The sequence below is a fragment of the Excalfactoria chinensis genome, chromosome 2 (assembly GCF_039878825.1).
Source record: "Excalfactoria chinensis isolate bCotChi1 chromosome 2, bCotChi1.hap2, whole genome shotgun sequence".
NCBI lineage: Eukaryota > Metazoa > Chordata > Aves > Galliformes > Phasianidae > Excalfactoria > Excalfactoria chinensis.
Window position 1 is genome coordinate 121,911,038 of NC_092826.1, and position 14,715 is coordinate 121,925,752.

At 41.6% G+C, this 14,715-nt stretch overlaps 1 protein-coding gene across 7 annotated transcripts in view; it reads right to left on the minus strand.

Annotated features, from left to right (window-relative positions):
* ADAM22 (ADAM metallopeptidase domain 22) overlaps nt 1–14,715 on the minus strand; it is a 123,616-nt gene that overhangs the window by 6,997 nt on the left and 101,904 nt on the right. Inside the window, exons 27-31 of one of the 7 annotated variants that reach the window (XM_072329023.1) lie at nt 13,166–13,273; nt 10,911–11,011; nt 10,421–10,487; nt 7,358–7,468; nt 5,162–5,248 (exon numbers count right to left, since the gene is read on the minus strand). In XM_072329023.1, coding sequence (XP_072185124.1) covers nt 5,162–5,248; nt 7,358–7,468; nt 10,421–10,487; nt 10,911–11,011; nt 13,166–13,273 — 474 coding nt within the window. Of the gene's footprint in view, nt 1–5,161; nt 5,249–7,357; nt 7,469–10,420; nt 10,488–10,910; nt 11,012–13,078; nt 13,274–14,715 lie in introns of all 7 variants that reach the window. The other 6 variants (XM_072329022.1, XM_072329026.1, XM_072329025.1 and 3 more) reach the window with 6 other exon arrangements.

Here is a 14,715-nt window from a genome sequence, read left to right on the forward strand (position 1 = left end):
ACTCAGAACCTGAGCAGCAACTTCTAGCACTGGTTTCTTAGAAAAGGAAACTGGAATGAGAATCAGAGTTTGTAGAAGCAGACAAATCACCTGGGATAGACCTATGATTAGCTAAGCAGATACTAGCTGCCTGCTTCGCACTGAACACGAGGTGTGCAGAGCTACTGGGAGCACCTGCAGAGAGCCTGGCTGGATTCATGATGCTAGAGTCACAGTCCAGATGATAAGAAACCTGGAGCACCTCTCTTGTGATGACAAAATGGAAGTGTGTTTTAAAAATTACCTGAAACCCCTTGCAAACGTGATGCTGCCAATTTGGAAGGTTTGGAAGCCCAGACCTCCAGTGTCCATTTCCTCTCAGCCACGCTCTGTGCTGCCCACCCATCTACAGTCTGCACATGTAATCAGTGTGCACATCACTGCTCGCCTGCATGTGCAAAGCCTCAACCACTCTGGGAGCAGCGCATGCATCCTCCTTGGGAACTATTCAGGTCAAACACATTGAGAATGCAGTTGCACACTTAAATAAATGACCTTGCCCTCTCCTCACAGGCACTCACCACTTGTTTCTGCTATAGAGTTAGGTGCCGGATTTTGTTATATTTTGTCTCATCTATAGAGACTGTGAAAGCATATTGGTAGTCATCAAACGTGTGCCCACAGATGCATCTTGTGTGACAAGTGTAGTTTGGGTTTCTTGATCACCCTTCAGGTTCTGCCCTGCAATTGTTTATGTGCTGTGTATCCCAGATTTACACATACATTAAATGAGAAAGAGACAGAAATTACCTTTCTCATTTATGGGGTGGAAAAAAAACAGCATTCAGAGACACTTGAGGATAATGCCAGGGTTAAAGGAAGGCAAAACTTGACAGTTTTGGTCAGGGGAGGGATCCATTCAGCTTTCACTGGGGTTTTAGTTCTCCTGCTATCACATCCATTAGCTTTCATGCCAAACGCTGCTTCCAGCTGACCCTGTACAAGAAACTATGAAAGTAGCCCAACCTCCAACAGAGTTTTGGAGGAGGTTTTACTACCAACCTTGAACGAAGCCATGCACCTAACAGTGTTGTAAGGATTTCATTTCTGACCAGGAAGCAAGATACCACTACAGTGTGTCTCTCTTCCTGTTGTACAAGCTGAAACTAACCATGTGGGGAGATTACTGGGGTCCAGAAGATGCTATGGAGCTGAGGATGCCTGCACGTGCTCCTTGGAAGGCAGACATCTGCCTACTCTGCCCTCACTTATCCTAAATGGGGGAAATCCTGGCTGTCCCCTGGTCACACAACTAGACGTCTTGTAGCCTACAAATGTCATTTCAGCCAAACTCAAAGCAGTGGCCCTGACAGATCTGAACTGTTGATGAGCTGTGTTTCATTCTATTTCATAGTCTAAAATAACTTAAAAGTCAGCTTGGTGAAAGCACTTCAAACTTGTATACGTCAGCCTGACCTGACATCTGCTTACACAGGGCAGCTCTGTGTAGAATGTTAGTGACATAAATGAGCCTATGTCAGGCAGTTGCAGTCTCCCTAAAACCACTGATGTGGTGAAGCATTTCAGCATTTTAATGCAGTTCCTTCTGGGAAACAGCCACATGTCAGGTTTCTTCAATGGAAGAAACACAGTTAAAGGTAAAGAGAGACTCAGCCCTAGGGGAGCTGCAGGAGAGGTGGAGGCTTTGCCTGGAGCCCTCGTCCCAAGCACTGCCCAGCTGTGCTCCCAAAGTAAGCACTCATATGCACTCTTCTGCCTAATTATTGAAATGAAATCCTAAGAGAAAGGTCTCTGCCCAACAGCACAGCAGCAAGGCTCTGCTCCAGCTGTACATCCCATTGCCAACACCTTTTTGATCTGGGCTGATCACTTCCCTTATAGATAATCCATCTAAATAAATGTTTCCTTTGCAACTTTTTAAAATATCCCTTAAGATTTTAAGTTACCCAGAAATATCTGCAAGAATTCAAAAGTAGGCAGCGCAGTGCTTCACAGGGCACCTTCTCATCTCTTTGGTCTATAACTGTATGTATGAGCACCGCATTGGGGGATTCTGATGGTTCATTTTCTGACACTGTTGTAGTTCCTGAGCCTTTTAAGACACCCCAGATCAGCAGCAGCAGCTGCCCCTTGCAGCAATGCTGAAACTGGGAAGTGACTTCCCACCCAGGATTATTGCTGGGGTTACACAGCTGTGGCCTGGCATGTAAAGTTAACATCTAGCTGAGACTTTGTGCAGGAAAATGAGATTTTTTGAGCTCTTCCTTTCCTATAGAAAAAACTCTCACATCTGGGAGCTTTCTAGCAACAGAGCTACTATTATTATTATTAATAATAAAAAGTAATTATATGAAGATTCCCGTTAGACCAAAAAAAAAAGTTAATAATTCTTTAAATTTAATAACTAGGACACCAGGTGTCAGGGAAGCAATTTTAGATTTATACAGATATATATATATATAAAAAGCTGACTGAGAAAGTCTTTTTGATATCTTCTGCCTCTATTTTCTGAAGATGTGCAGATTTCCTTGGAACTGTAGGAAGTGCTTTTGGCTTATCCTGAGTCTACCTCAGGTTCACCTACAACAGCACCGGTCATCAGGATATTATTCACTACATTACAGGGAAACAAGCAAAAGAGCAGTATTCCTTTCAGACCTCCTTGAAGGAAAAGATGAATCAAAGATTCACAACCAAAAATAGCTCCAGGCTGCTGATCTTAGGCTGTGATTCCTAAAATGAAGATCAGCTGGACAGCTCGACTTCAGCCTGACTTTCTGGTTTTCTAAACAAGATTTGTGTGAATTATTTCCAAGATTAAAACCCAACTGTGTGACATTCTGACACGCTGCACTAAGGCAGAGCGATTTCCTACCAACAGCAGTTTAACTAAGATTGTGCCTGAGCTCTGGGAGCACCGTGTGGTGTAACCTCTCAAGAGCCCATGGCAACTCATCCCAGGAGATTCAACCCTTTGCCTTCCATAACATCCCTGCAGAACAGTTCTCTATGGTTACCTCAGTTAATCAGGGCACACAGGTTTCTAAATTTATTCTAGCTTCTCTCCCATTTCTGAAGTTACCGCTGCAGGCAGTCATTAGTAAGTTTCTGTGGAGCAAAACTGTTAATTTAGGTTTCATCTCTGCTGATACACAGCCCTAAGAACTCACATGGGTCAGCTTAATCCTCATCTACACACAAAAAACATTTGATTTGGTTTATCTCAAATGCAATTAGAAATGTGAATCATTCACCGTGGGGAAAACCCTCAGGGCTGGGGTATGCTCCCGTCAGTTTAATCTGGTTACTAAATCAAAAAATACTGATGCTAAAAGATGGAAACCAAATTAGGAGTATGCACCCAGGAATTGGAACCAGTTTAGCTAAATTGATTAAAGTAACATATTTTAAGCTTTTTGTCTTTATATTCCAGTACTGTCTTTGTCTATTGCAGCCAGAGGGATGTGAGGTCACAGTGGGAGGCTGACTGCCTTGCCTCAACAGTGCAGGTCCAGGGGGCGTTCACAGGAGAAGTTTTCCTTCTTGCTCATAAACACACACTTCATTCCTAGTGTGAGTTTGCCTAATTTCACCTTCCAGTGAATTTTGATCATTATCAGTATTGATCTAAATGCCCAGCAAAGTTTTGTTCCATGTGCAGATATGTGGATTTCTTGATCAACTGAGCATTTAACTGCTCCATAAAACCAAACAGCCTGAGGTCCTGAAGGCTCCTCTTAAGGTTTATCTGGGTTATTTCATTCTTAGTTAGTTCTTAGTTAGTTCATTCTTGAACAAGCTTCATTAAGTGCAGGCACCAGAACTGGACCCGACTGCTAACACCACCAATGGTTAAACCACTGGGCTCACAATCATCTGTTCAAATGTCAGAACACCAATACCCTGACCGGGCCAACGCAGATGAGCACAACCACAAAATCCTCCCTGAAACCTGGAACTCCTGCATCAGGGACTGCTACTCAGTGCTGGCAGCCTTAAATTCACCTCATCTGACCTGATGGCTTTTTGCAACAGTTCTCTGCCAACTTCCTCTGCAATTTCACAACTCCTGAAAGCAAATGTAAATGCTATTAAAAAATGACTATTTTAAGCCCTCATAAGACTTCAAGGGACTTTCGGTTCTAAAAATGACCAAACTCCCAAGTTGCTACTTAGTACCTTCCAGTGTAACTATCAGAATAAACATCACATTTTTCCCCAAATAAGCATCAGACACAGTGAATGTTTCTGCCCTTTTGCACTATTAGTAGGTCCACTCCTGTGTCATAATTACAGTTAAATTTCTATATCCTTCACTGTTTTGGCTAAAAACTGCACTCTGTATTCTTTGCATCTCTGTAACTCTTGTTTGAGCCTCCTCTTTGATATGTCCCAAATTGTCCTCCGTTCTCCCCTATGCCAGCTGTATTGTTTTTCAGCTGACACAGACTGCTCGCTCAGTGGTGGGATCGTACCTTTGGGAACACAGACTTGTGATTATGTACAACAGGAAGGCCAGCCTCACGCATGCTTCTTCTCTTTAACTTTGAAGGCATTGAATACACGTTTTCCTTTCATAAACAAAGGATTTGGGGAACAGAACCCTACACTCACTTGTAACAGATTCATTAGTTGTTTGATAAACAGAGCACAGAGTATATTCTCATACATTTATTTATCCAATCACAATGTTAATTATTTCATGATATGGTGAAAGCAAAATACCACTAATTTTTTTTTCTTTTTTTTTTCATTTAAATTTTAGTATGCACTATATAAGACGGTGGGTAGAGTGAATGTGTTACGTCTGCTTCAGTAAATTAAATTCTATTTAAGTAAATACTACTTCATTAGTGCTAAGTACGTCTCATGCCCATAAACACTACTTGGCATAAAATGATGAGAAAGCTACTACAAGCTACAGATGATGGTGGGAATGCATGCACTACACACACCCTTTTCAATGGCTTCATTAAAACATTCAGTAAAAGAATTGTAAATTGCACATGAAGCCAAAAACAGACATCAAAATGCAGCAGCAGAAGAGGGGCCCTTTGCACCTACAGTAACTTGTATTGATTTATACAAGGTAGGAGTCCCAAGATATTTGTATATGCTGGAACAGCTCTTAAAAAAGATATAGAATTAATTTACAAAATACCTAAAGTATGGTCCTTCAGTGTTTTTATTCACATCTTCTACCCACTTAGCTACATTATATTCTCTTTTGAACCATGGGTTTAAATACCTGCAGAAAGCAATGGAAGGAACAGAGAAAGCAGAAGAACAAGAATAGAAAATCTGAGAACACACAGCACAAGCTTAGCAAGGATGTCTTCATCCCCAAAATGCAAGTGAATATGGCAAATCAATCAGTATGGATGTAGGGTGAGGACTAGGTAATGTGTACAACTGCATGAGAAAATCTGAACTACAACAGGCTCACATGTTTGGTTTATCTGGAAATTCTATGAAAGGATACATCACTCATTTTCTCTCCTAAGGGCAAAACTCATTCCTAGGCAGAGGGCCAGCATTAAGCTCATGTTTTCAGCTCCTCTCATAATAAGGCTGAAGGGGCATTTGGGCTCCAGTGCTGCAGTACTGCCCATTGCAGACCCAGATTTGTACCCAGCTAGAGCAAGTTCCAAGACAATGGCAAAATGAGTAAGGAAACTTGGGCCTGGCCCTTCTACAGGAATGAATTTCAGCCTCAGTATGTTGAAAGGCTTGAATTGCTTGCCAATGCAGTGGCAGTTTTTGCATTTATGTGCAAATAAACCTCTGATTTTATGATTGTTTCCTGTGATAGGACCACAAGAAGCTTTCAAGGAGGTGGGCTGCAGGGCTACCTCACATTTTACAGAAGCAACCTTGATACCAAAACCATCCTTTTTAGTAAAACATGTCTGAGCTACACACTCATATTAGCTACGTGAAAACTAGAAACAAAAGTGGTGTTTAATTAGTCAACAGTAACGCTACTAGTGAAGAAGATATCTTTTTTTTTTGACTGTTTTTTCTTAATCTCCAGTACCAAGCTGAGGGAATTTCTCCCCCTTCATAACATTAAGGAAAGAAGGGCAGTATAGAAGCAGCAACCTGTCTGGTCCATTTTAAATCTGATTTTGCTGTATAAGAATGGCAATAGTTTCACAATTATTTGTAAACACATTTAATTGTTTTTTCATTTAATAGAGATTAGCACACTGTGAAACAAGAAATAACCTGTAACCAAGGGAGTGGGGGGGGAAACAAGAATATCTTTAAGTTAGTTTTGGTACCTGGGGTCAGTTCTCACCATCCTTATGAAAGGGATTCCATTGACATCACAAATGGGAACAGGCCTGACAAGGGACTGCTCAGGTGGGGTTTGGTGGGGCCAGACCGTGCCCTTTAACCCTGCCCATATTTCAGACCATGTCAGAGACAAAAGCAGCTGCACCTTTTGACTGCTTAGGCCTCCTTTTTGGCTCTGGAACTTCTCCCCACCCCGCACAAGCACAGCCACAGCTTTCCAAACGTTCTCGCCCTCAGCCACAAGTGCTCGATTCAAAGTAGCTTCCTCAGCTCACTTACTGATAAGGAATCAGGAGTGCTTCATGCTTTCCAGCTCTGGCTCTTAAGGAAAGAAACTGTCAAAAAGGGTAGCACTGCAAGTGGAGCCACAGGCTGACACCAGCATCATCAGGAACTAATAGGTTTGGGTTTTACCATTAACTATGTGTGACTACATTTTGTTCTTGGAAATCAGACATCGCTGCAGTACTTTTGACTTGATTTTTTCATCTGAAAGTTTCTTCTGGTAACCATGAAACACTCCCAGCCTGGCTCCCTGCATTAGAAAACCAAGTGTAGGGCGGTATCAAAGCATGCAGCGGTCGCACCGCCATGCGGCGGGGTTCCCTGGTTCCGGCTGTACCACAGGCCATCGCTCACCACCCCAATCTGCCTGTTACAGGAGTGCTGAACTCAGGTAACTCACAGAACACTAAGTGATTCCATTAGTAAGCTCTCAGGCTGATCTTCATGGCCACATCATTAGTGAGGGCCAGAATCCGCATTTCCTTTGAGTGACAAGTTCCCCTTGAAAACCAAGGTGTTCTTACATATAAGCCTACAGCTCAACCAACAGCACCATTTGGCTTGCAGCACAACATGCAACAGTGCAAAGACCTGGGCTGGGGATACTGGGTACCCTTGGGCTGGGAGGAGGAAGGCCAACTAGCACAGGGGCAGCAAGAGCACCTCCAAGCAGTCACCACTTCTCGCCGCAGTGGCATTGGGGGATACTGAGGGAAAGGGACTGTTGGGGGGTAGAACGGCAGCCCAGAGCGCAGGGGCAGGTGAGACTGACCTGTGATCCTGGCTCCCTGTTTGGGGAGGGTCAGAGCCCTCTGGGCTTATGCCTTGGGACGGGGTTGGGTGGGCGAGAGAAAGCCCAGGCTCAGATGCATGGGTTACCCTGCTGCAAAAACACAATATATAATAGAGAGTCTAAGCCAAAAATGTTTGCATCAGTTATAACAAAGAGGAAGATAAACGCTTATAGGAAAAGCAGCGCAAACTAACAGAGAGCAGAATTGCTATAAGGTAAAGCACACTTTTCCCGGGACCTGTTTTAACACAAGCTCCCAGTTAAAATTCAGCTTATTCAAGAAACTTTCACTGTCTTTCTTGGATATCTCTAATTAGTTTTATCAGGCCATTTGTGAAAAAGCTGCAGAAACATTCAGCTTTTTGGCACAGCTTCTGTGTGAACTGAAGCCTTTATTGAAGAAGAATATGGAAACAATTTAATACATCCCAAAAGAGCTTTAGCAATCTCTGCAGAGCAATACTCCCAGCAGACGCCCTGTGCCATGGATCTGCCGTGCACAAAAGGATGCACAGAGGTGTGATCAGGACATGTTTCAGGAACAGTCCCAAGCAGCCCCTCTGTCAGTGCTGTTCATGAGGGCTGCACAACCCGGACCTTGCTCAGTGCTTAAAAAATATCATTTAAATGACCAGTGGCACAATTCTCTTTTATCTGGTGCTGGATTGAAAATAGCATTGAGCACAGTATGTGCAGTTGCTGCAGCCTGATGAATACATCAGATACTTTTGCAGGCAAGTGTATTAATCTGCAGCTGAACACAAAAAACAAAAAGAATTCTGCACAAGGTATGGCGCAAATGAATGCAGTCTTCTAGTAGGTGATCTATTTGTCTCTGACACTAACAAGAGAACACCAGCATTCCCCACTATTTTCTGTCTCAATAAGTAATCTTTGGACCTGCAGGGGTCACACAGATGGGTTTTCTGTTTCAAAACAGATTTTAAGATTAATCTGTGTTCCCCAGAGAAGGTAAGAAGGTAAACTTGGAAAAAGCCACCGCATATTCAGAGGCATCCTGAAAGCAGTGGGCATTTTTTCAGTTCTTTTTTTATGAGTAAGTTGGCCACAGTTAGACCATCCTCTGTGAATTTTCCCTTCTCTCAGAGCACATTATCTCAATGACCAGACCGCTGTGTGCCCTGGGCAGTTCTTTCTCTGTATTCCCCACTGAATCTCACAGCACATCATTGTCGCAGTGAGAACTCTCCATAAGTGACAAGCTTGCCAAGGAGACTTAGACGGTCTCATGCAATCCAGGACAGGCCCCATCAGGAGGAGCCTCTTGTCTCTGCAGGACAGAACAAGCGGTGCTACATCTCTAGCTCAGGTAGCACCAGGACTGAGAGGCACAGAGAGAAGCAGGAAGGACAGCTGAGAATTAGCTGGGAATTTAGGGGCACCTTCAAAAAAGAAAAAAAGAAGAACACTGACATTGGGAGAAAGATTTCTAACTCACACAGTGTCTACCCGATTATTTTATGCTCTAAAGACCTTGGACCAAATGTATAGCAGCTGAGGAGCATAGAAGAAACAAATATGTCCATTAGAGGGCTGTTTTTTGTTTTGTTTTGTTTTTACTGAAAACTATATTCTTCCCACATAATTTTGTTCGCTCTGGAATAAAAAGAGCTGCTCTGGCCTCATTCTTTATGGATCAAATCCAGCTCCAGTTTGCACCTCTGCTGAGCAATAGAATAATGGCGTAATTAATTTAGCCATATTGGTTTTATAAATCCTGTTTGAGAATTCAATTAGAAAATGAAGAGAAGCACAGGATGAGCTTCTAAGGAAGAGTTTGCAATCTCACTTTGGTCAGATTAATTTCACTTTTATCAAACAGTTTCATGCGAGGAGAAAAGAAAACTGGGAAATTAACATTCCTTTAAGGGCTTATCAGCACTAAGACCAAGAGCACGGGGGCACTTGATAAACTTTTCCAGAGGGCCCAGGGCTAATATTTCTGGTTCCATGTGACCATTTTGGCCATGTAATGCCATAATTACTTTGTGCAGCAATCTGTTATTTCTGTAATTTGAAAGACAGAGTCTTCTCCATGAACGCTTCTAAGCCTACTTGATTCAAGAAAGTTCACTGCAGGTGGAAGAAAAAATTCAGAACAAACTTTAAACTCCCCAAATTGCAGAAAGCGGGGCTCAGAGAAGTGATAGCAGTATTAGTTCCAGCAGGGTTGGTATCAAGCCTGCTCGCCCATACAGGTGCAAAGTTAGTACTAATGGTATGAGAAAGGGCACTGTCATTGCCATCATGGTCAAGGAGGAGTCATTCCTGTGGGGTGTAAGAGCTGTAAAAGCCAACCAGTGCTTGACACACCTAGAGATGATGTTTCCAGCCATTCCCCATTCAGTCATGAAAGAAGCCTGAACCAGTAGGATTAAGCAAAAGGCTCCTTCCCCATGGGAAGCACTGAATTCATGGGCTCTTCAGTAAATGTAACTACCATATCAATATAGAACACAACTGTAAGTCATGCTGTAGGGGACTGAAGATCAGTCATTTGGTTAAGGACTGTCATGGCTTACTCAAGACTGGCTCTATCAGTTTTTGCTAGCTTACAACAATGAACTACAGGATACTCTTAGAGATGATACCTCCCCTAAAGACTCCAGGCAGGTTCGCAGAGATATAAGTTGCTAACTCTGCAATGGTCCAACCCAAGGTGAAGACAAGGGTAGGAAATGAGTTATCAGAAATTCAATATTGAATGAGGCAGTTTACTGTAGATAAAGAGCTGTAGTGATGGTGCAGGCTGCCACCATCATTGGGAACTGCTATGGGAATGACTGTGAGGATGCCTACATAAAACAGAAAATTGATAGTTAATTTTCTAAAGAATACATAAAAAGAGGTTGAAATACATTAGCCAAACCATTACCAGATCAGCCATTATCAGTCAGCAATCAGAATGGGCCACAGGGCAAAAATGCTTCTGTCTACTTTTCAGTACTCTTTGTCTTGGTCTACAAAACAGAAGTATGAAAACTGTACTTTTTGGCTTTGCTGTTGTAAATTCAGACTTACTCAGTTGAATTAGACCGTGGCCTAAATCTTTTGCCTCTGACTTTCTTTCTGTTTCCTCCTATATTACCTGAAAGAAATCAAAGGATAAAGACAGATGGTGAAATATCTTGAAACCGACCTATATTCAATTCCAAACTGTATATTCTCTTTGCATACCCAACAAGTCACTTGCTATGACCATTTAAAAGCCATTGGTCAATCTCTTTTGAATTTTGAAAAGATACTACATAGTAAAATCATGAAAGTTGGCGAAAGTGAATGGACCTCTTGATCTCTTTCATGTTGCCTCACACTGGGGAAATAGCAGAAATTAGATTCAGTTTCTGTGTGCTAAATCTTGTGTGGGGCACTGCTAAATCCTAACTCCAGGCTAACAATAAGCAGAATTTTAAGAGTCAGGCTGCTCTCCTAAGATTACCTAAGCATTCAGAGAGCAGCAATGGCACAGATGTTGGTTTCCACTGTGACCAGTACAAAGGCTCACACTTACCTTGCCAAGAATTACTCCTAGGCCTCCCATTTTCACAAATGTCTGAAATATGCTTTGTGTCTGGGATCCTTTCACTCCAGGAATGAGATAATCCATTTGACCTGGAATAGGAGGGCTCAAATGCAGTTACTGTTACGGGCGTTGCCTCAACACAAATGCTAGCTCAGCTGTTCAGAGACAGCCACATTGCCAAAGTCAGTGCCATAACACAGCCTAAGGTCTGTCTGCACTAGCAAAACTGGTCAGAAAAGATGTCTTATTTCCTAGGAAGAAGTTTTGCTAAAAAGATGTATTTCCGTGCTTCGTAAAACTCTGAACACTCTTGTGTTTTTCCATCTCTGCTCTCCTTGCAGTGCAGGCATCTGACAGATGCTCTTCAGTTTCCAGAAGATAAGGCTAATCACAGGCACACTGAAGTAAGCCCAGGGCTTTATTAATTCTTTATTAAGTCAAACTTATATGAAATATGGAAGGTCTGAGAACTGACAGATCCACTGAGAGATTTGTTAATCATTTTCTCCTCCTAATCATCTGTCTTCAGGTCCAGGAGCGGCTTGCTATGTACTGCCTTTGGTGTTTGCTATTTCACAACAAGAATTATTATAAATTCACATTTTTTAATCTTTGAATGCCTGTGAATACTAACACTTCACAGGGTTTTCCAGCAAGGAAAAGCCCAGGAGGCTGATATCCCAGTCATTTGAACACCTGTGAAGAGATGCTGTCGATGTTTCTACCCAGAGCAAATCACAGCCCACTCAAAAGGCAGGAAATAGTCCCTGGGCATTTAAATGGGAGCGCTGTGACAGGTCCAGCACAATGTTAATGGAATATTTGTCAGACTTGCTTTTTTGGACTTGACAGAGGCACAGCGTATCTGAGCTGGTGGCAGGCAACAAAAAACCTCTCTAGTACAGACAGACCTTAGAAATCATTAGTTTTTCAAAACAAACAGTAAACAAAACACGTGAAAGAAATGGAGTATGAAACACAGATACAGGACAAAGGAAGAAACACCTTGAATGACATTCATTTAAAAACAAATCTTTTCTTAACTGGAATGCAAACCTGCTTACACAAACCTATATGAACATCTGCTTCTCCAAGACTTTCTTTCCAAAATTCTACCCACCTGAGAAAAGATTCTCCAACACAAACAGTATATCAGATTGAATTAAACTGCATGTAGTTTCAAGCTGGTATACCCAATGGCACTGCAATTGTACCCATTCCAGACATTTCTCTTTACTTTCATCAAAAATACGACAAAGAGAATGGCTTTGTCAACTGACTGCTCACTGAGACAAGAACTGAGATTGCAGTTTACTTATGAAGCAGTTTGAGAGTGTCTATCCCTTCAATGGCATTCGCAGCTTCTTATAAATTGTTTTAAAGTGCTGGCCAAAGATGTTCTCAATTAAAGCATCTCTGACTACAGAGGGACTTGAAGCATCATAACCTCAGGACCTCAGCAATTACAGAGGACTCAAGGTGTTGTTTAATGAATTTTCCATTTTTAAATACTTATTTTCTTTTGCTAATAATCAGAGCAATAGCAGAATAAGTGAAATCTGAACAGTGGAAAAATCTAATGCCCTCTTCAGTTACTCCTAACAGCAAGCAAGAAACTACAGAAAGACGTTGTGGAATCATATTTTAAGATAACTCTTGGCAGTCATTTAGTACATTAGTCCAATAAGTGAAAGTGGAATAAAATGTAAGTACCATCATCCTTACTATGAGACAGCAAGGATACTATCCAGAAATCTAGGTCAACTCCGTGAATTAATTACGTCAATAAATAAAGATATAAAAACAGTTTACATTTATTATTGAAGCAAGACAGTGTTCCTTTTCTTTGATTACATGACAAAATGATAAGAAGTGTGGGTTTTTAATTTAATTTAATTTAATTTAATTTTTTTAATTTAATTAAAAAATATATATCTTTCTAATATGGCAGTGATTACTGTAGTCTACTTGAAAGCAATTTTCAAGCAGAAAAATGACGAAAGTTGGACTGCCCAATGTTGGCTTCCATTGGAAAACATGGTTAATCTGGTCTAATTGTAATAATTAGTAGCTCAGGGTATGTGAGAACAATCAGTAATCAAAGCACAAAGGATGCTGACCGTAACATTTCACAAAGAAAGAAGAAAGTATCAAACCTGCTGCAAAACAATGAAATGTTCTGACTAATGGAATAATGGGTGATGGAACAGGTAGAAATCTGAAAATGCGACAGAAAAGCAGACCTCTTCTTAGAACTAGATGCAGAGTTTGTGCTGACTCCAGGAGGCATGTCGCTATAGAAAGAGTCGGCCTCTCCAGGCTTTTTTACATAATCTCCCTGGGGTATTTGTCTGAAGCATAACAAACATCAGAGAGTCAGAGAACATGACAGGCATGAGTACACACACAAACACACACAAATATCAGTTTTAAGGAAAGAGGCAAAGATCGTGATCCTTGTGGAAACCTGTTAAACACACACATTTGATCTATAAGAAGTAACCCAACTACTCAAGAGAAGACTCCTGCATATTTCTGATAGTTCAGAAAAGGGAATGATGTGGTTTTGGGAGGGAAAAGCAAGGAGCATTTTACTGATAAACTCTGATCACTGTTTTTAAAGTTGGTGGATCTTGGGATGCTGGATACATGCACAGACATTTCAAGGGCTCATTGTGTGGGCTGTGAAAGGTACTCCCGGCTGCCCACTGCTGGGTCGAAGCGGAGTTCAGGAAAAGTGAATGTGTGTTTTTCCCTCTGGATGATTACTGCGATAGACGCCTTCTGTTCAATTTATTCTGTGACTGGTACTGAATTCAAGAATAACAATAACGAGTTGTTTAAACTTCAGGAGGAGAGAGACCTTCAGTTCATTAATTATCCTCATGTGCAGAGGAATTGATGCCAGCGTCAGAGCTTCTCAGCTACTACTGATCACCACAACAGATTCAGTCTGCCAAGATGCATAAAAGTAATGCCATACCAATTTGAGGAAAGTTCCCTCCTCTAGTGCCAGAAGTGTGGTTTTGGTGCACAAAATGATGCAGTAGGAAGTCTTAATCAATTTATGCCACTCTTGTTCAGGTGGTAAATTCATTGCCAGCTGAAAAACTCCAATCTAAACATTCCAGTTACAGTTCCACCAAGCCAGAATATACAAATTGCTCATCTGAAAGCTGGCTACAACATAATACCAGCAGTTTAATTATCCATGCTCTGCTCAGTGACTCTTGGCTTCAGTTTTCCCCTATCGAGATGCACATTTATCAGAAGATTGATTCATACTTAGGTTATGTCCCACTCCAGACTGGAACTGGTCTCTCTCTTCATTCCAGATTTGAATTTATAATGGTCCTGAAGTATTTGAAATATGTAATCACTAATGTAGCACAGTACTTGCATGTTATTTCTCTTAACAGTTCTTGAGTTCCCATTCCTCAGCTGCTACATCTTTTCAGTGCTGACAGATTATGCACAGTTCTGCTCCCCAGGGCTCCTCCAGCAAAGTGCTCTCTCACTGCCTGGTCAGAAATAGCTGCTCCCGTACAGCCACTTTATCCCAGCTAACAGAATCCTTGCTAAATCACTCCTCTTGTTACTTTCCAGTTCCTTGTTTCACTTAGCACTACCAATACTATTCCTTAAGTAATGCTTAAAAATATCTCAATGGATTGTTTTCACCTTTATTTGAGGTCTAAAAATAAACAGTGTTAAAAGAAGGCACTGAGGTGGCTGCCTCTTTTTAACACTTGTGGAACACCCACATATCCAAAGTAATTCTATTTAGAGTAGG